The 19,591-nt window shown below is 45.6% G+C and overlaps 1 protein-coding gene across 1 annotated transcript; it reads left to right on the top strand.

Moving 5' to 3' along the window:
* Nucleotides 1-5,507: 5,507 nt before the first annotated feature.
* Nucleotides 5,508-19,034, top strand: LOC142574550 (carbonic anhydrase 1-like). Its single transcript, XM_075683604.1, has 7 exons — nt 5,508-5,559; nt 5,963-6,148; nt 11,224-11,375; nt 11,953-12,045; nt 13,699-13,770; nt 16,177-16,323; nt 18,939-19,034. Exons 1-7 carry the CDS (start codon nt 5,508-5,510, stop codon nt 19,032-19,034), a joined length of 798 nt encoding a protein of 265 aa, XP_075539719.1.
* Nucleotides 19,035-19,591: the final 557 nt, after the last annotated feature.

The following is a 19,591-nucleotide window of genomic DNA, read 5'->3' as shown; positions in this document are numbered from 1 at the left end:
GCAAACGTTAATGTTTTTCGTAGTGTAGGTTTTGAGGTCTACCAACCTTGAAGGTTTCCCTTAGTTTGATGGAGCGTTTAATCGCAGCTATTTTCGTGGGTCCCTCATCTTCGCAACATAAGTGCGCTTTGTGACAGGTGACTCCTCTTGCTGCCTCCGATGGTACTATGGAGCCGGACAGCGTAGAGCGGTACGACAATATTATTGTGCCACAGGAGGCGTAAGGTAAGGTGAATAAGGGCTTTCAGAAATCCGCGTGGTGGCTTGTAGCTCTTTGAAATAAATTGCACTGTCCTGCGCATTTAGAAAGCCAGCAATGAATTACTGATAAGCCAGAAATTTCTTCTAAAGCGTTGTTTCATATGTTGGCGAGGGAATATGCGGGAAGCAGCTCACCCGTTAAACAGTGCTGGGGATTGCCGAATATGTTCTTTGTTATGGAACTTGAAGGTGGTGTTTTCTTTGTCACTCGTATGCAGGGCGGGTACGCTTTGTGTGATATAGCGAGCGACTATCTGTGAAAATCCATCCGCCTTCATGCAAATAAAGGTTTTCGTTGGCGAAGCCAATGTAGTCAAACTTTATGGGGGAGGGAGGTATAATTGTGCTGTGAGTTCATGTGTAACAATAATTGACAACGATGGCGGCATCAGTCAATGTACCGGTATTGCACTGATTTCGGTATTGGTCCATGCACCTCGAAGTGCTATTTGATAGATGAATGTATGGGTGATAGTTTCGAGCCGTTGAGTTCAGGAGGCGCTAGTTATCTGCGCTGAGATCTTATTTCTTGCGTGTAGAGAATGTGACAGGGACAGTGGGAGGGAACCACAGCAGCGCACTTGGATTTGCTTTCCTATTTGCATAGTCAACTGTGTCGTTGCATGTGGTTATTTCCATGGAAGTGAATGTATGGCGTTGTATACGCATTCGCAACACTGTTTACAGTTGCATAGCGCTTTAAAGTAAGATGTTTTGCTAAAAGGGACACCAAAGTAGCTTTACAGCTGAGGTTTGATTACAGCTCAGTTTTTTTTTGCATTAAGGCGTAAGCAGTAATATTTTTTTTACGCATGAAGACTACTTAACGCGTTATATCAAGTACATCTTTCTTCCTGCGAAGTCGGTTAGAATAACAATTAGGTATGTCCTTTAGCAATGAACCCTGCTATATATGCTTGTACAGCGTAATATATGTATTTGCATAACACGTCTATGCTCCTACAAAAGCAAGACTTTCGAGAGTAGCCTGAAAACAGGGGTAGTTTTGTCTACTTCGTTGCACAACTATTTATGCACTGCAGCAGGAGCGCCAGCTTCGCCTTAACTGATCAGGAGCGTGGCAGCAGGAATACACGCAGTACTGTGCCACGTTTTCCTTAGCGTCAGAGCCTCGCTGTCGGCTCATTGGTGAGTACAGTCTGGAGTTACAGAGCCCGCCCCGTGGACTCCGCTCCAGGTCCGAGGGCACGACCCGTCTGCTCTCCACAGCGTGCTACTGTCTAGCTCTACGTGCCTTGTTACTCGAGATGCCAGTTCACTTAATACACGACGGACGCCATTAGGCTAAACTAAGCGCTCGTTGAACCGTTCCTTTTGGCTGCGTTCCCCCAGAGTGAGCTCACGTGTTCTGTATCAGTGTACTCTTGAGAGCCCCAGCTGCTCGAATGCGTCGGCCGTCAAGGCGAGCGAGAGAACGGGACTACAACGGCAAGGAACTGCAGGGTCACTAGAGATCTTCCGCGCTGATGACAAGTTAGCAGAGAGATAGGCCGGAAGGTCATAGTGGAGAAGAGAAGCCGAGGGGGGGGGGAGGGGGGGCAGAAAGGATCCGCACCGTTACCTTGCTCGAAATACTCCGCGCGCTCAACACAGATCGCCCTTGGCGACTCGACGCACGCTTCCGCAGTCTCCTCTCTGGGAATGCGAGGGAGGGGGGAAGTCCGCAATTTATAGCGGCGCGGTGCTGTTGACAAAGCATAGACGGTTAAGCGCTGTGCTTACGCGAGTTGCGTGCGCGAAAAAAGTGAGGAAAGGCACAGTACGATGGCGATATGTTTCACCGTTTCCTTTATTTTTGTGTATCTCTCGCAACAAACACAGAGAGACACACTCGTACACGCGCGCACGCGGTGACGGCCGACGACTACGGCCCGCTAGGACATGACGACGACACCGATAATGGCGTGACAACAGCGACGATGACAGCTGACGACGACAGCCAACGATAGCGTGATGATGACGGCACGATGTTTCACACGGTCAAGGACCCAGAAGCGAAGCCACGGTTCAGACAGACATTTCATTTCGGAATATTTTTGCTAAAAGGCAAGATTACAATATTTAGTTTAAATGTTATCAAACATGGCTGAAGCACACTGTGAAGTACCCTGACAACTATCGCTGTGAATAAAGGACAACACTTAGACAACCGCCCACATTGGGCAGGAAATATCATATTCTAGCCCGTGGCTTGTTCTTGAGGTTTCTAGAAGCCATCACTGAAGTCGAAGGTGACGACGGCGAAATATTTGCGCATTCTGGTACACTGGCCACTGACTCTGGGGTGACTATGGGGGCTTTCCAATGCGTACTTATAATTAATGCAGACAGATCTGCCCCCTTTATGGGAGCTTAGCGTTTACTTGGCTAATGCGTCGTAGATAATTTGTACTAACAGAAGTGAAGGGCTGCTGTAGTACACAACTCTTAGGCACACGCTGCGAAGTTAGTATTTCTGGTGCTTCAGGTGCCCATAAATCGACGTAAGGTATGCGTAGGTAAATCGTACGTAGGTAAATCTACGTTAGGTATACGTAAAGTCCACATGTTTCTTCCACCCGTTGATTCTCACTGCAGCTGGAGGATATTCGTCGTTGCCTAAGATCAGGAGGCACGTCTTCTTTGTAGAATAAATGTATTTACAGTATTCATACGTTATATACAGGAATGCAAATGGGAAGGACGTGAAGTCATCAGGTAGGGGCCAGCTTTCTTCGGCGACACTTCGCCTGGCGTCTGCTGCGGCCATCCTTCTACAACTATCAACTCATAACTTGTCGCGCTGCGCCAAATGCCGCTCATGGGTCGTTTGAACATGTGAAAGGGAGCTCACAAAATTAGAAGACGTGAGTCGTCAGCCATTTATAAGAAGATTAACGTTCGCAAAGGACCATCATGTTAAAGCTATTATTTTAATGACTTCCCTCCACATCTCCAATTAATTTCTTTCTTCTTTCTACGCTATATTTCTGTGACTTGTGCATACATGCTTCGATATGCCTTTCTCACATCTAAATATCTTCTTATGCTCTTGTGACGGCTGACTGGAGACCCTGATTAATAATATTTAGAGAAGAATAAAAATGAGTTGGACCACGAATGGCAAGCATTACCAAATCATGACCGACAGCTTGCTACAATCCGTGATAGAAAAGTTCACAATTATTGCTTTGTACCGGTACTAACGTATGTGACAGAAACTTGGAAGTTGACAATGAAGCTTTAGGAGAACTTAAGGACCGCGCAACGAGCGATGGAATGAGAAATGATAGGCTTAATGTTAAGGAGACAGGAAGAAAACGGCGTGGTTTAGAGAACAAACTGGTGTAGTAGTAGTTGTTGTCCTGAGTGGCTGTGGCACATACTCACAGTGGAGGACTGGCCGTGAATCGGGTTGTTAAATTAGGTGTATAAAAAAGAAGGGATTTAACAATTTGAACGTTCGAGTTTAAAAAGTAAACTTATTGTGTGTGGGAAAAAAATAAAAATCGGAAGAAAACCGTGTATAAAAATCTAATAATATATAATAAATAAAAGAAAGCTATGGCGGGGAGGGAGGACGATGAGTCTAACGAGGTAATCGATTGGTTTCAATTAGGTAATTCTGGATTGCCAGGCAAACATTTCTGTGACTGAACCCAATAATGGAGGCTCCAAAGCATTGGATCACATTAGGCACCGATAAAGTTAGGCCAATGTTGCGAAGCAGGATTTCGAGCCGATATTCTAGTAGAGATTAAGAAGAGGAAGAGTGTTTGGGCTTACCATGTAATGCGTAGGATAGATAAATGGTGGTTCATTAACGTTACAGAAGGGGTGGCAAGAAAGGGGCAGCTCAGTTTATGGCGGCAGAGAACTAAGTGGTGTGATGAAACGGCGGAATTTGCAGGTTAAGATGGCCATAGTCCTGCTAAATAAAATTGAGTTGGTAGCGAGTGGTGTTGTCGTTCCTGTCATTTCTGTCATCCTCGTGCAAGGTTATGCTGGCCGAAGCCGTCGTAAGATGGAATCAGCTGGTGGAAAACAGGAGCAATTGGACATTTCTGGAAGAGGCCTTCGTCCTGCAGTAGACATCAATAGGCTGATGATGATGAACGCTGATTGCACTTTTACAGATGAATGTTTCTTAGAATACGTTTTTTTTGTATTTTTCCACGCGCCTTTTCAGTTTCTTACTACGAGCTGTTTCTGGGCCTATCGCCCAAAGCGTGTTTGAGCTATTTTCTTTACTCATCATCATCATTACCACCATCAACAATGTGCGCGCGTCGAAGGGCACAGTTTCGCGGTCGCCGCATTCCATGCCTACGCGTGTTTCGGTTGTTCTTGACCAAAATTCGCCCTGGACCTCTAAAGCTCACGGGGCCATGCTTTCAACAGTAACACTCGCGTACGTACTCGTTCGTCTATTTCATTTGACTTTAACGAAAACTGGACACGTCTGAGGCTGCTGCGCATCTCTGATTCGTAGTCGTCGATATACCAATCAAACGTTAGAGGCAGTTACGTTGCTCTGACTGCCACACAGGGAATCTTCACAGCATATTATTAAATTAATATTTCCTTGTCTAGCTCTGGGTGCCCGCGTGTTAACTTCTTTGCTTCTGTTTATTACTAGTTCCGACTTGACAAAACCCTACTCGCGTGCCAGAAGGATGTCGACTAAACAATCGCCGTGTCTACTTCAGGTAGTGCTTGCGTGCCATTCTAAATTATCATGAATGTGTTTGTCGCGTTGGCGTTATCAAAGCGGATTTGCTAGTTTTGCTTTAAAGCAATGAGTATATATGGCATCGTCGTTACAGATAAAAGGATTACATTTCAAATTGTCAAGAAAGAATATTTCTGCAGTAGTAAGAAAACTCTGCATTTAGAAAAACGTACATCGCTGACGTTTTACATCATACCAAGGTAACTTAAAGTGAGCCCTAAGTTCTGAGTAGCCGGGTTCTGATGTTTTTAGAGAAGGTGCCTGTGCGTCATTTGTTTGATCAGATTTTTCTAAGGAATGCACGGAGAGACTTAATTCGAACGTTACTGGTGCTGGTTTATATCTTTTATGGATAGCGAGCTAAGCTGTTCCGCGCGTTGGTGTTGCCTCCCAAGTAAAGAAGTAACGCGTAACTTTTACTTTAATAAGGAACCGTGTGTCCAACTTTCAAGCAATGACCTGTCGTTGCCTTCGCAGGTGCGCGAGAAGGGGATACCGTACTGGCGCTGGAAAGATGGCGACACAAATTTCGCGTGGATCGTCCACGACTACGACCACCCTTCAAGGTTAGTGTGCGCGCATGCGCAGTTAGGCTTCTCAGAGACGAGTACTTCCAAGTCGAGAAGCCCTGAGTGAAGAGACGGTTTCCAACGTTATCGCTCAGCCGTACGCGCCAACGGCGTTTTGAAAGGGTATTTTATCTCTCCCGATGGCTTCGTTGAGTGTCTTTGCTTAAAAGATTCAGGAGAACTAAAAGTGTGCATACGTGCACGTGAGCACGCACGCACGCACGCACGCACGCACGCACGCACGCACGCACGCACGCACGCACGCACGCACGCACTGACGTCCACCACTAGGGATGAATGCACAGGCGATCAGAGAACCGGAAAGAATACACTGTTGTTCGCTTTGGGACTTTCACGTTTCAACTTATCCCGTTCGCTAAGACAGATTTCACTGGCACAGGGTATCCTCGGAGCAGTACGCGGGAAGCTTTCAAGCTCAACCCGTGCACAGGAAAGCGGCAGTCACCCATCGGGCTTTGCACACCCGGTCGTGGTCAAAGGCTGGAGAGAGCCAGGGCCGACCTAAACATGCACGGCTACGACATCCCGTTCTCCCAGTACGAAGTGAAGGACAGTAATGCAGTCCGTGAGTGACTCGATGTCCTCCTACTCGGTCTGAGCATTTGCACACATATATTTGTCACTCTGATTGCATATCTGCGCGCCAACTTCCTTGGGGGAGGGTGGTGAATGCCGTCCCTGTTCACCAGTCATACCAGCTGGTAATACTTGTTGATGATACATTTAAAAAATTAAATAATTGGTCTTCATTTTTGCATTCTGATAGTGTTTATCCAAGCGTTATTACATTTTTATTGTTACAATGTAAACGTAGCACTGAAGGAGGTCCCAAAGTAACATAACTGCCAAGGGTATCTTCTGTTAGAACATGTGTAAAATACAGACCGATACGAATGGAAACTAAGGTTTAAAACTTTGACGTTGAAAAAAAAATACAAATAAGCATATTAGAAGCAGATAACCAAAACACCAGGTTGTTTAAGATGACGCAGGAATGAGCAAGAATAATATCTACTGTAGATTAGGCATGTTTGTACAATCATTAAAATAATTAATCAGTAAAAGAATGACTGTATAAAATTGAGAGTGCACAAAGCAACACAGCAAAAATTTTATAGGCAAGTAATAATTCACGAACAACAATTGAGAAGAACAGCGAGGCAGAATTTTACATTACTAAAACAAAATGAAGTAACCTACGTTGTAAGTAAAACCTGTTTTAGAAGGCGCCAAAAACGGTATCGCGATGGGTATGATTTAGTGTTCGACAGCAGAGAATTCCGAAATGAAATTGCTGAAAATAAAGCTGCCATATTACTGTAGCTTGAGTTTAATTTGGCAGTAAGAGGTTGTTCTGAAAAACGGGTGTTATTCGTATTGTAATGTTGCACTGGGGTAAGCAGCCGCGCGGAAAATTCACCGTTACGGTTTCTAAACAATAAGAGACCGAACTGAACTTGGAATGTGAAGGTTAGAACTAGAGTATCAAGAATGCAGTAATGTGAACGTGACAATGACAATGACAATGACGCTTATTTGCATCAGTACATGACGCGAGGGGCATGCTGAAAAAGCTGCCCCTCGCGGCTCAACATTTCGCGCTAATTTTGTTGGTAAGTCAGCGGGCCAAACCAAATTGCTCTGGTGTCAAAATGTTCAAGGTTAGCGGTAGAATCTTAAGATTGCTGTAAATGGGAGGTGCAGGTGACATGATGATTTATGCGTGATTATTCGGACTGCCCGGATCTGAAGGTGAATCAGGAAGGACAGGTGTGAGATACGTGTTGCATAACGATGAAAAACAGTAGGACACGTGACAGGTGATGAAAGCGTAGTAAAGTGATTTTGGAATACGCTGCTAGAAACAGTGCCTTGTTCAAGTGAGCACGCGGATTCCATAAGCAATCTTCTTAGTAACTGATTTTACTTGAGTATAGTATTTTAACTGAGGGTCTAGTGCAGCACCAAGAAAATTAATAGAATTAGATGGGGGAATGACGCAGTTATATACATACATATATATATATATATATATATATATATATATATATATATATATATATATATATATATATATATATATATATATATATATCTTTTAAAAGGGTTTACTTTTAAGAAGCAATTGTTACACCGTGAAACAACACTCGCGACGTCGGCGTTAGTATTGGCTTGATATCTTGATCACTGTGAAAATGATTGTGTCGTTGGCATAGAGGATGCCATTACAAAAATTAAGCGATGATGGTAAATCACTGACATAAACGAACAACAGAAGAGGACACGAAATAGGTGCTTGTGGAACGCGTCCCAGTTAGATGTTCTTGGACAAGCTAAAGCACCTCTATAGCTAACAACTTGGGGTACTGTCAGTAAGATACCTTCGCAGAGCTCTACAAGCAGGCCAGCAAATTCTCAAGGATTCAAGTTTAGCATGCAGTATGGCAGGGATGATTGTGTCAATGGCTTTAATTAAATCAATGAATACAGCCCTTGCCCTAGACCATTATGAATAAACTGTTTTATGCGGTCAGCAAATTTTATTCGCGCTGATTTTGTTGGTAAGTCAGCGGGCCAAACCAAATTGCTTAGGTGTCAAGAGGTTCAATTTTAGCGCGGAAACTGAATTGGTTAGGTACCAAGAGGCTAAATTTTGTTAGGCAGTTCATTAGGCGAATAAAAATGAGCCTGTAATTACATTGCTAAAAAATAGGAAGGTGATTATCGGGCGACAGAGAGAGTATTTCGTTTTCGCTTCTTAAATACAGGTTTTACTTTGCCTTGTTCGAGGCCCATTGGGAGAACGCCCTCGCGAAATGCAGTTTTACTAACATCAGAAAGGACAAAATATAACTAGCGAGCGAAAATTTAAGAGGCACTTAGTTATCACTTCGTAGATGAATACGACAGCATTGAGGCCACGTCAGCAGAAGCACGGCGACGTCCGGTGGAGCCACTGGCGGAGTCACGTGACTCGAGCGGCACGTCAGCAGAAGCGCTACGGCGTGACCAACTTTGTTCGTCACAATGTGCGCACAACGCAAGGTCGTGGCTTCGACTTCACCAAAGGTCGAGGGCCCGACTCCCACCAAAGGCCATGGGTTCGAGTGTCCTAATTAGCCCTACTTAATTAATGATGTGTTAAATAATAGTTCATAATTAAATCGCCTTAATTAACTTCGCCTTAATAAGCACAAACTGTTGTGAGATAGATTGCCCTAATTAACTCTGTATTAATTAAGTATACCTAATTAACTTTGCCTTAATTGCCACAAAGGTCATGGGTTCGCACACTTTTCTTACCACCACCGCAACAACCACCACCACCACCACCACAACAACAACAACAACAACAACAACAACAACAACAACAACAACAACAACAACAACAACAACAACAACAACAACAACAACGACGACGACGACGACGACGACGACGACGACGACGACGACGACGACGACAAAAACAACAACACTCACTTGGCGGTCTGACAGCCACTTATGCTTTATCTTCGTGATGGGCACACAAGCTTATCTGTGGCCACTTGGTGCTGTGGGGCCACCAGCCGGTGGTTATACTGCGACGAATCTGCAGGAAACCTGCGTAAGGCGACAGGATACAATCAGCGGAACGTAGAGTTGTCGGAACCTCAGGTGCCAAGTGGAAGTGCCGTGTTGTTGTGTTGTTGTCTGTCATTCCACGAATGACCATGCAGCTGAAGCTTTGCTGCTTAGGTTAAGCACATCTGGGTACTGTGAAAAATAGGAAAGCGGAATTTGAGAAATAATGCGCTCAGTTGCACTTCTTTTGTTGCTGAATTCGCGTCAGTGAGCATTTGACAGCTTCCAGGAGATTCTTAGAAAAACGCATGTTTTCTGGCATGACACATTCCACCTAACATTTTTTGCCTGGAGGTGACGCCATCATTAAGCTGAGCTTCACCATGCTTTTGGCTAATCAGCTTGCCGGTAAATTCAGACAACAGGTCTACGGGGAGCTTCGGAAATGACTGAAGGCATGTCGTTTCTGAGTTCTCAGAGGGACGTTCGATAGGAGAGCCGCGGAAAGAAGCAGCGACCCACACGTCTGGCTGGCCGTGCTCATACTAAAGCCTTTCCTGTCCATCATCCTCTCTGAGACGATGTGTATCGCAAGGGGCCCATGTGTTTTATACAGGCGTCGATGAATTCTAACAATTGCTCAGTGCGACATGTGCGTACCCGTCTTCTTTATGCACATGCTGGTGCGAAGCGCACAGTTACGCTTGTGTCCTAGCTGGGGCTCCCGTCACCGTAACGTGAGTCAATTTTTAAAGCTAACGTAACACCAGGGAAGCAATGTAAGTGAATAGCGGAACGCGAACGTTCGCTTTCGAGGACACAGAGGCCTCCCGGAGGCGTTCTTGCTCGCTCGACACGGCACCTTCGCCGCTCTAACTCTTCTTGGGTGAGGGCAAGTTTGGGTGTACATTTTATACAACTTATTTAAAGCATATTTCGAAATATGACAAGACTTGTTTCTTAAGTATATGAATAGTTAAAGGACTTAGGAAGCGAATGGCTAGGTGAATGGCGGACGAATAAAGGAATAAAGGAAGGATGTGCTTGAAAGTGTGTATATCTTTGTTGCAGTGAAGATATTTAGGTAGCGTTTGTTGTTTCATTGCGCAATTCTGCCGACAGCATCGTATATCGTGCCACACCAGTAGTGGTAGTATAAGGTCCATACAAGCTGAGTCATTATGCCCATGTTGTATCAAGGGGCACTGCCTAGAAAGTAACCACAGACTCCTGCCACCGGAGCCCTCTTCAGCAGCTGCCAAAGAGGGAGAGGGCGATAGTGGCGGCTGCGGGAGAGGTGTCGTCGGTGCTCTGGCATTCCTCTTTCTCTCTCTCTTTCTCTCTCTAAAAAAACAAACAAGCAAAATAAAGCGCACACGCTACTTAAAGAAGCTATTCGCTTTAAAATTGGGGATTTGCAATTATTACTTTGTTTTTGAACGTGCCTTTCGAAACATCTGCGCTACGAAACGCTCCCTCGCATTTCATTTGTTTTTGTTGCAGCACACGCGTGTGTGCGGTGGTGCACGCTTTACAGGTAAAATGTCATGGAAAACTTTCGGAGGAAATTCCGCAGTGCCGAATCAATTGCAGCGACAGTTAAACTTTTACGAGTAGGATGTAGCTGGACTGTGCGCAAGAATATCGACAGCGGAGTGCGCGTTGTACTAGCGGTGCATAAGTGAGGACGGTCAGAGCCTCAGTTGACCTTTTATGGCCTGCTGAGCACGCACTTGAACGCGCTGTGTTTCACATACTGAGACGCGGAAGACAACGCGATAATGCGAAACGGGTGAGCTCGCGTCCGTGTAGACCGTCGTTTATTCTCACTGTTCGTTCTCTTACTCGTGCTATTTAGCGGACAATCATCATCCCGATCTGGTGGGGAAGTGATAATGAAAATCCCGAGTGATCGCGAACAGTTCTTCGTAAGAAATGCTCGGGAATGCGACCTCACAATTTGAATCGGACGCTGTGATTTTTGGGGACATTCGATTCACGTACACGCACTTTTCCTCAGTGAATCTGAATGGCTCATTCTTTCGTCTTTCTTTGCGTACCTTCCGTTGCGTTTCGCAGTGAGGGTCCAACCTCTGGGAGCTATCCAGCCTAGCGTAAGTGGATCAGGTCTGCCCGGTAGGTTTCTGCTGCATGATCTGCACTTCCACGTTGGTCTCGACGACACCTATGGCTCTGAACACACCGTCGACGGCAAACCGTTCGCCATGGAGGTAGGGTGGACGTTTGTGAGAAGGTATTGTATGCTCTGGGGGTAATTGCACAGTGACATATTCTTATTCGAATTCTAACGTTCGAAAAGTCGAAACTTCGTATATAGAGTAGAATACCAGATACTAATACGCTTTCTGAAAGTATAAAAAGAAAGAATTACTTCGAACGAATTTAACAAGAAAAGATATAGTTATCTAATTCAACATAGGCAATGGTTAGTTCATCTGAGCACCTTACCAAGGGCAATAGGGTAGAAGTCACGATGGTTCGTGGGCGGTTAAGAAAGTGTGCTCGAGGCTGCCGGCAGACAATAATCGCGGACTAATTATTGTAGCACACCGATTCTAATAAGTATAGTAATTTATTACGCATGCCTATAATAGAAAATCCTTACATAACGAATGCTGATTTGTCGAATCGAATGCTTCTCCATTTGTGCTCCATTTAGGCACCATTTGTGCTTTATTTGTGTTCCTATTTGTACCTAATTTGTACTACATTTTTACTGCCTTTGTGGTAAATACGCTGACTGTTCTGACGTGCAACCTCTCCTCTTCTTTTGTTCTTTTTTTGCAGGCCCACTTTGTCCACTACAACGACCAGTTCAGGAGCTTCGAAGAAGCCGTGACGGAGAAGGATGGCCTGGCCGTGATTTCAGTCCTCTTCAAGGTTGGCGCGTCCGCACAAATGCCCATTCGGGTTTATAAGACGTCCACAAAAAAAAAGCATGTTTATGAGGTGGAAGCGTTGCCAGAGGGTAGTTTTGCTTTACTGACTATTTATATCGAAATAACAATGCCAGAATTGGCTATATACGGGGAGTTAAAGGGCACTGCGCTATGAAAAAATATTCCTAACACATTTCCGGAATAAACGAAGTAACTGCCGACTTGAAGCGATTAAACGGCAGCAACTTGCGCTGCGTTATCTCAGTACCTCATATCTTCAGCCAGCCCACCACGGACCTTAACTATGTCGTTAGGGACACCCACTTGCCACCATCAGGGATGACACTTGCTTTCTGTCGACGTAGCGTAATTAGGGCTTCCATGAGGAGCAGAGATCCGTACCACGGCCACGACGGTCATGTCATTCAGGCCACAATTCTGTGCAAATGCTGATCGCTTCCATACCGAGGCGGACGAACGAGCGATAATTACACGCACCTACAACACTTGCCGCGACTATCCTTATTTTCTTCATCATAATCTAAATAGTGATGATCATCATTGTCAGCCTGGCTACGCCCACTGCAGGGCAAAGGCCTTTCCCCTGCTTTACCAACTACCCCGGTCATGCGCTAATTGTGGCCATGTTGTCCCTGCAAACTTCTTAATCTCATCCGCCAACCTAACTTTCTGCCGCCCCCTGCTACGTTTCCCTTCTCTTGGAATCCTGTCCGTAATGCTTAATGACCATCGGTTATCTTCCCTCCTTATTACATGTCCTGCCCATGTCCCATTTCTTTTTCTTGATTTCAACTAAGATGTCATTAACTCACGTTTGTTCCCTCACCCAATCTGCTCCTTTCTTATCCCTCAACGTTACACCCATCATTCTTCATTCCATAGCTCGTTGCATTGTCCTCAATTTAAGTAGAACCCTTTTCGTAAGCCTCCAGGTTCCTGCCCCGTAGGTGAGTACTGGTAAGACACAGCAGTTATACACTTTTCTCTTGAGGGATAATGGCTACCTGCTGTTCATGATCCGAGAATGCCTGCCAAACGCACCCCAGCCCATTCTTATTCTTCTGATTATTTCAGTCTCATGATCCAGATCCGCGGTCACTACCTGCCCTAAGTAGATCTATTCCCTTACCACTTCCAGTGCCTCGCTACCTATCGTAAACTGCTGTTCTGGGGATCACTTGGGATCATACTCAGTCCCCAGTGATGATCAGGACGAGAAATTTTCTCTGAAGTGATACAGAATTCCTTGCTGGCAGAAATCACTTGACATAAAACGTCACTGTGCGCCTAATTCTCGGCTCGAGGGCGGTCCACGACTTCAAGGCGGGAAAGCTTTCCTTGACCTCTTTAGGCGCTACGCCAAAATATGATCAAACAATCGGAGCTCGTGAACAGTCACAACAGACAAGCTAGCAAAGCTATCGTCACTTGGGCCGGCCAACGGAAACCGATGCTGCCGCCGGAGAAAGCACGTGGTCTTCATTTTAGTTTGCGGACTCCCCGCGAAGCGAATTGTCGCAAAACTTCGGCATACATTATTACAACACTACGAGAGCGTGCTCCACCAACGTTTACTCTACCAATGCTTACTCGTTTGATAGGCGGGCTGATAAGATACGTTTCAACGTTGCAGCTGTCCGACCACAAAAGCCCGGAATCCCTGCAAGCCATTATGTCCGCGATGGAGTCGCCCGGGAGTAGCAAGGTACGACTGAATATTTGCAGTACTATAAAGCTCCACGCTCTCAATACTATAAAATTGTGCTTGTCCGACGTCTTCAAATGTGGCCGTGACACACACACACACACACACACACACACACACACACACACACACACACACACACACACACACACACACACACACACACACACACACACACACACACACACACACACACAAACACGCGCGCGCGCGCGCGCGCGCACGCGCACACACAAAGAGAGAGAGAGAGAGAAATATACAGGATTTCAAATATCAAACTTTCTGAGCCACTATTGGGATGTTTGTTTTTGTACGCCTCCGTTGTTTGTAGTCTCCCTACTTTTCTGCCAAAGTTTTAATCGCTATTCCTAGTCTCTATTGCGGGCATGTTTGCTTCAAGGAGGCCATAGGAGCCGGACAGATATCTGTCCGGCTCCTATGGGCAGATATCTTCACGTTCTAATAAAACATGTTTATTGTTTCTCTAGATTTACCACAGCATTCTGATCTCCCTTAGAAAAGTAAGCAGCTTCCCTTTTAGTTATCATAAATTGTGTCTTTCCTGGTTTCGTTTTTAGCTCTTAGGTAGTTAGTCATAGCAGGTTTCTTTTCCATTGCCGCCACCCATAAGATTGTCTCAGCCCCTCTGACATTTTTTCCGCGTTCTTTGTTGCCATGTTACTTATTCTACTGGTCGCGTACCTGCTGCTACTAAGCTACCTGATTCTTTTCCTCCACTGTGAGTCAACGTTTCTCCTGCGCAAGTATCTGAACATTCTCGCAACCCATTTGCAACTTGTAACGGCGCGCCATCTACCTGAATATAACTGAAGGAAAACGCCAGAGTTTAGGCTAAAAGAGGCGAGGTGACGGCACTTGTCCATTAGTTGCCCGAGGGAGGAACGTTTCAAGCGAATTCTGTAGAAGCGTATACCGTTTATCTTTTGCTGCTAAAGCGTTTAACTGTCAAGGTTACATATATAATCATGGCTGCATGGCTGGAGGCTGTAGCAAATTCGCGCAAATAGGAAATTTTGACGTGAAAGTAGCTTCGCCGCTTCGGCACGCTGTTGAAGATAAACAAATTATAACTAAGTTTCTTGTTCCGTGCGAATTGACGAGTGTAGTTTTTCATAGGGTTATCAAAAAATCACTGGACTGCATAGAAAATAAATGAACGAATGAATCTTTATTTATTTCAGAGAGTATTGGCCAAGCAGGAGGTGAATCACAGGTGGTGTTATGGTTGGGGTCGGGCATGAAATAGATGGTAGCATACCCATGCCGTCGTCCAACTTATCCACGCTGAGGACGTTGTTGAAGGGAGAGTCTTATTGTCATTGAGAACGAGGAATATGGGATTTATTTGCAGTATCTACATGAGAACGTTACAGTTCATCAGTCTAACATGACGGAAAAAGGAATGCACACTGAGGAGCCGCCAACGGCTGCTTAAATACACTCTGTCATCCCTAGATTCCTAGGTGAGGGAAAACAGCAGTTCACCCCCGACAAATTCGGAGCGTCCAAAGTCATTGTAGCCGATCCGTCTTTGATGGGGAGGGTTTACGCACTCACTTCTGCACAGGTTGCACTGACCACACCAAGGTGAGAGGGTTCTCGCAGACACAGCGCTTCACTCCGCAGACAATGACCGTTTGTCTGTCCATGATTCTAAGCCCCATGAGAGGGCCGCAAGACATCTTCTCCCAGGATTTCCACCGCTTCAAACAAGCCGTCACCGCGATGGCGAATCCACTAACAATACTTGGTCAGCCGACCGCGTTTAGTCATAGCAGCGCCGAGGGGGTGTTGATGCGGCACATCGTCGTCCCTACAAAGCGAGTCGCCGCAGCACGTGGGGAAGGGTTCCAAGGTCGCTTCTGGGAAGCTCGCCACCCGCGCAGCAGCAGCTGGCTGGGAAAATTTTGTGGGTCGGTACCTTTGCAGGCCGTTCGTAACAGTGGATAGCTACGACACTAGATTCCCAGGTCGTCTCCGCGCTGAAAATATGGCACAACAGTTAGGTACGCAGTCAGGCGCGATTACAAGCATTCAGTCGTGTAACAGAAGGGAGCACAGGATAAGCCCTGAAGGTTTGCGTTCACAAAAACAGATCAAAACATCCAAAGCGTAAACACTATACACTGGTGACACGTGTTCCAGATTTGTTTAAAATGGCTAGCATCATAAACTGTAAATTCTGTTTCACACAGTTCATTCATTTTTGGAAAAATTGCGTATTCCTCTGCACATTTTCACAGAACTGCAGGTGTTTTGCTGTTTGTTTATTTAAACTTCTGCGCGAGCGACTGTGTTAGGCAGATGAAGTTACTCAGCACCTAAATGCATTCGTGATCTCGATCCTTGGTCATAGCGTGCATTCTGGCCTTCTTGTCAGCGCAGGTTGCCCCGCTAGTGTTGAGTCAGATGCTTCCCGGCATTCCTCCGACGTCGTACTACCTCTACTCCGGATCCTTGACGACGCCTCCTTGGTCCGAGAATGTTACTTGGGTGGTCTGCACGCAAACCCTGGAGGTCACCTCAGCTGCAGTATGCTATCCCTTGCGTTCTCAAACGCACATCGGCTTAATGTGATATCTATCTATCTATCTATCTATCTATCTATCTATCTATCTATCTATCTATCTATCTATCTATCTATCTATCTATCTATCTATCTATCTATCTATCTATCTATCTATCTATCTATCTATCTATCTATCTATCTATCTATCTATCTATCTATCTATCTATCTATCTATCTATCTATCTATCTATCTATCTATCTATCTATCTATCTATCTATCTATCTATCTATCTATCTATCTATCTATCTATGTCTGTCTGTCTGTCTGTCTGTCTGTCTGTCTGTCTGTCTGTCTGTCTGTCTGTCTGTCTGTCTGTCTGTCTGTCTGTCTGTCTGTCTGTCTGTTCAGATACGTCGCGCATCCTGTATATATCTGAAGCGAAGCTATGATGAAGCAATTCATTAAATGTTATAAAGCACTTCATCTTCAGCATAGCGATTATACGCATCGCCAGGAAGCCAGCAAGGCATGGAAACCGACCAACTGGATCCACATGATCGCTGTTTACACTTATCTTCAGGATCGGCCTATCCTGAATCCGGCAGGATCGGAGTTTCTCGGATCAGGCCAGTTTATAGTTGCGCTATCTGAGCGGAGCAGGTTAGCGGGGAACCGGAGCCTGGAGAGCACATCTTGGACTCCCTCGGGGACTGTCTCCTTCAAGAATGGGGGCTCCTCCACATTTAGCTACACCTCTTCTGTAGAACCCCGCCCCTTTCCCTTCCTCACCGGATGGTAACTAGAAAGAAGGGAGAGCGTACCTATGTATAGGAAATTATTCGGTAGGCGTATATCAACTCTAGCAAATGCGAATCGAATATGAATAGTAAGGTGCCGAAAATCCAATCGAATATTGGATAATCAAACGCAGACGCCTATATCTACAGCAGGAATATTTATTTCGGTATAATTATGCACCACGCCTGTGTTGAAAAATGCAAAAAGAAGAAAAAAAAACAATAAGAAGACCCACAACCATAATCTAACTATCAGGCTAGAAGGATACGTTCCTAACACAAGATCACTAATCATTATTTCAAAATAATGCGCGTTTAGCCTCCCAACGACTTCAGAACTTGGTCACAAACAAATTTTCAAAGAAAGGATCGTTGCTGCATGACTAGCTTTCCAAAAAGGCCGAATAAATGGTTGCCGTAAAGAAAGATAACTTGTGGAAAGAGGAATGAAAAACAAAACAAAACAAAACCGCTGTAGACACATGTAAAGGGGCCCGTTGCAAGGAAAACATGACAGCTTCTAGCGTAAAAGATAAAATTGCTACATGACTAGACTGCCAAAGAAAGAAAGCAAGGTTACAAGCGAAAATCCCAGCTTGTCACTTAGGCTTCCGCCGTGAAACCGAAAGGAAAGTTTCAATTATCCATTCCGCTCTTGCGTTCCTGCGAGAGCTTTTGTCGTTGTCTCACTTCTGATAGTTTGCGATACTTTACGATACGCAGAGCAGTAACCAGATTGAAATTCGGCTGTTGCAAAATATTTGGTTAGCGAATATTCAAAATTACCGAAAAGTTCTTTTTCGAATACGAATGCGAATAGTTAGTAGTATTCGATTCGTATTTGAAACCGCGACTTCGAATATCATTTCTGCCACCAGACTGATCCCTTAGGACGTAAATAAAGCTCTTCATACAATACCATACCACCACCACTTTGTGTGGCCTGTGTGATTCGCCTAGAAATTTTCGCGTTAAAAAAAAGAAAGAACAAATGAATGAATCGAAACATATTCTTCATGCAGTGGCGGCTGCAGGTGTGACTTTATCTTGAAGGGAACTGACCTGCACATTTCCTTCTTATCTTTCTAGTGATCTTATCCAAAAATGCTACAACCGCTCCTGCTCCTGCCTCTAATGTGGCATATTAATCACAGCTTGACTGTATTTCCCAGCGCTTGAATAATGTTTCTGACAATCCCTGCAATAAAGAGAATGCTACGAGATGCTTTCGCTAACTGTTCGAATACAGTGGAGTGGAAATGTATCTTTCTGGCGGCTGCTCACCACCCGCGTTGCTTAGATGCGTTATGGAAAACCGTTGTCTGTTCAGGCTGAGAAACATCGATGTCTCACACGGTCCATTCGAAAAAGAGCTTCCAGGGGAGCCGCGCATATGTATGGGAAATTTGAACTTGTTTTATGGTAGCTTTCACGTATATAGTTCTTCTTGCTCGTTTTTAAGCCGGAACAGCTACGGCAATCTGCAACCGCCGAAAAGCGCGTGCGTTGTGCAGGCAACAACAGTTACATTGTTACCACGGTTTAGTTAGTTGTCACGTTGTTCGTGCCATGTTGCAGTGTTGCGCTGCTTTATTGCCAAAGAAAACATGCCTCTTTTCAGTGGAAACGCTGGAGATATGATAGCCAATGTGCCTAACCGAAAAGGCTAGAGCACTGAACAGGGCGAAAGTTTCTGCCCGATGCTTCATTGAATTTTCAAACCCTTTGCGGCTTCGGTTATCGTTTGAATGTTTGTTTAACGTTCACCGGGTACGCCTGTTCCCCCGCAAAGGTGAAGCACCCGTGTCACGTGCCTCTAATTAATTTGTTCTTCGTACAGCTTGCAAGGTTCCGCAAGAATGCTTCCGGGAAGTGCAAGGGCAACATCCGGCCTACACAACCGCTCGGAGAGCGGGAAGTGATCTTGTGCGCCTGATCTGGGAGCGCGAGGCGTACGCAAATCCTGCTCGCATTCCCTTCATATTTGAAATTGAAACTAACTTTTAGCGATATCCTCAACCTCTTCCCGTCTCTCTTTTGGGAGCGGCACGGCGGCGTTTCTACAGCGAAGCTGTATATGGCTAGCCATTCTTCTGTCCATCCGCCCGTTCGTCCGTCCGTCGGTCGCCTGCACGACGAAAACTCATCCAGCGCAACCGCGCGCGCGCGCGCGCGCGCGAGAGAGAGAGAGAGAGAGAGAGAGAGAGAGAGAGAGAGAGAGAGAGAGGCGCGATTAGCGAACGCCACCTAGATATCACAAGCCCTGCTTACTCCGATCCATGACGCCACGCAACCTACTCGGGAGAATCCACATTAGATTCTATGGCAGTCGGGTCAGGCAACATGACGTCATGGATCGGACTGAAACGGCCTTGTTCCATCTAGGTGGTGTCGGTTTAGCTGCGCCAGTAGTGATGTCGTTGCTCTCCGTCGCAGCCGAGCGCGCGTGCAGCAGTTTCTCTCCTGCTCCGAAATGGGTAGGCCACGCGTCAT

The sequence above is a fragment of the Dermacentor variabilis genome, chromosome 3 (assembly GCF_050947875.1).
Source record: "Dermacentor variabilis isolate Ectoservices chromosome 3, ASM5094787v1, whole genome shotgun sequence".
NCBI classification, from domain to species: Eukaryota; Metazoa; Arthropoda; class Arachnida; order Ixodida; family Ixodidae; genus Dermacentor; species Dermacentor variabilis.
Note: the sequence above shows the minus strand (reverse complement) of the source record. Positions and strands in the feature narration are given on the sequence as shown.

What these genes read in the sequence shown, in the direction of transcription:
- LOC142574550 (XM_075683604.1), top strand. Translation starts at nt 5,508, where the DNA reads ATGGCGACACAAATTTCGCGTGGATCGTCCACGACTACGACCACCCTT. An exon ending in GACTACGACCACCCTTCAAG is followed by an intron (nt 5,560 to 5,962) that starts GTTAGTGTGCGC and finishes TCACTGGCACAG; the next exon opens with GGTATCCTCGGAGCAGTACG. An exon ending in GAAGGACAGTAATGCAGTCC is followed by an intron (nt 6,149 to 11,223) that starts GTGAGTGACTCG and finishes TGCGTTTCGCAG; the next exon opens with TGAGGGTCCAACCTCTGGGA.